Source organism: Cynoglossus semilaevis, unplaced genomic scaffold, assembly GCF_000523025.1.
Source record: "Cynoglossus semilaevis isolate Cse_v1.0 unplaced genomic scaffold, Cse_v1.0 C18929048, whole genome shotgun sequence".
In the NCBI taxonomy this organism is placed as follows: Eukaryota; Metazoa; Chordata; class Actinopteri; order Pleuronectiformes; family Cynoglossidae; genus Cynoglossus; species Cynoglossus semilaevis.
In genome coordinates, this window is record NW_007590642.1 from 1 (window position 1) to 620 (window position 620).

The window sequence follows — 620 nt, forward strand, 5'->3', positions numbered from 1 at the left end:
TTAATGTCTGTGCTCCTGCAGGGAATGACTCCTCTCATGTACGCCTCAGCAGCAGGAGATGAAGCTCTGGTTCAGATGCTCGTCGAGGCTGGTGCAAAGCTGGACCTGCAGGTGAAAATATATTTATGTAACATTTTCATGAATCACGGCTCGTTGTGTGTTAGATGACTGAGAGTGTGTGTCTGTGTATGTGTGTAAGGTTCCAAGCTTCTCCTCCACACACCCATCTGTTCATCCTGGCAGCAGACACTGGGTGGCGCTCACATTTGCTGTGCTGCACAGTCACCTCTGTGTGGCTCAGGTAAGAACCAAACACCGTCAGCTGCCGTCATTCAGGAAGCTTTACGATTAATTATAATGTATATATATATATAAAACGCACCTGCTGGTCATTTAGGGTATTACACATTATGCATGCTAACCTAAAAGAATTGCATCTCTGTTCCTTCCCTGGATAGCTGCTGCTGGAGGCTGGGGCAGATGTGGAGGGTGGAGCCCTGCTGGAGGATCAGGAGAGTTCAGCCGAGACGCCGCTCCAGTTGGCGGCAGCTGCAGGTACTTTTTTACCCCAGTAAAAAAACTGAATACAACATTTCCAGAAATTTTAATGTAACATCTCA

General features: G+C 47.3%; 1 protein-coding gene across 1 annotated transcript; it reads left to right on the forward strand.

The window, feature by feature from the left end:
* Positions 1-24: 24 nt before the first annotated feature.
* LOC107988230 (ankyrin repeat and BTB/POZ domain-containing protein 2-like) lies at positions 25-555 on the forward strand (the record flags this gene model as incomplete). The annotated part of the gene is made up of 3 exons (XM_017031114.1): positions 25-111; positions 200-301; positions 459-555. Coding segments are annotated over exons 1-3 (286 nt in total), but the record flags the coding sequence as incomplete, so codon positions are not given.
* Between the last annotated feature and the right edge of the window lie 65 nt (positions 556-620).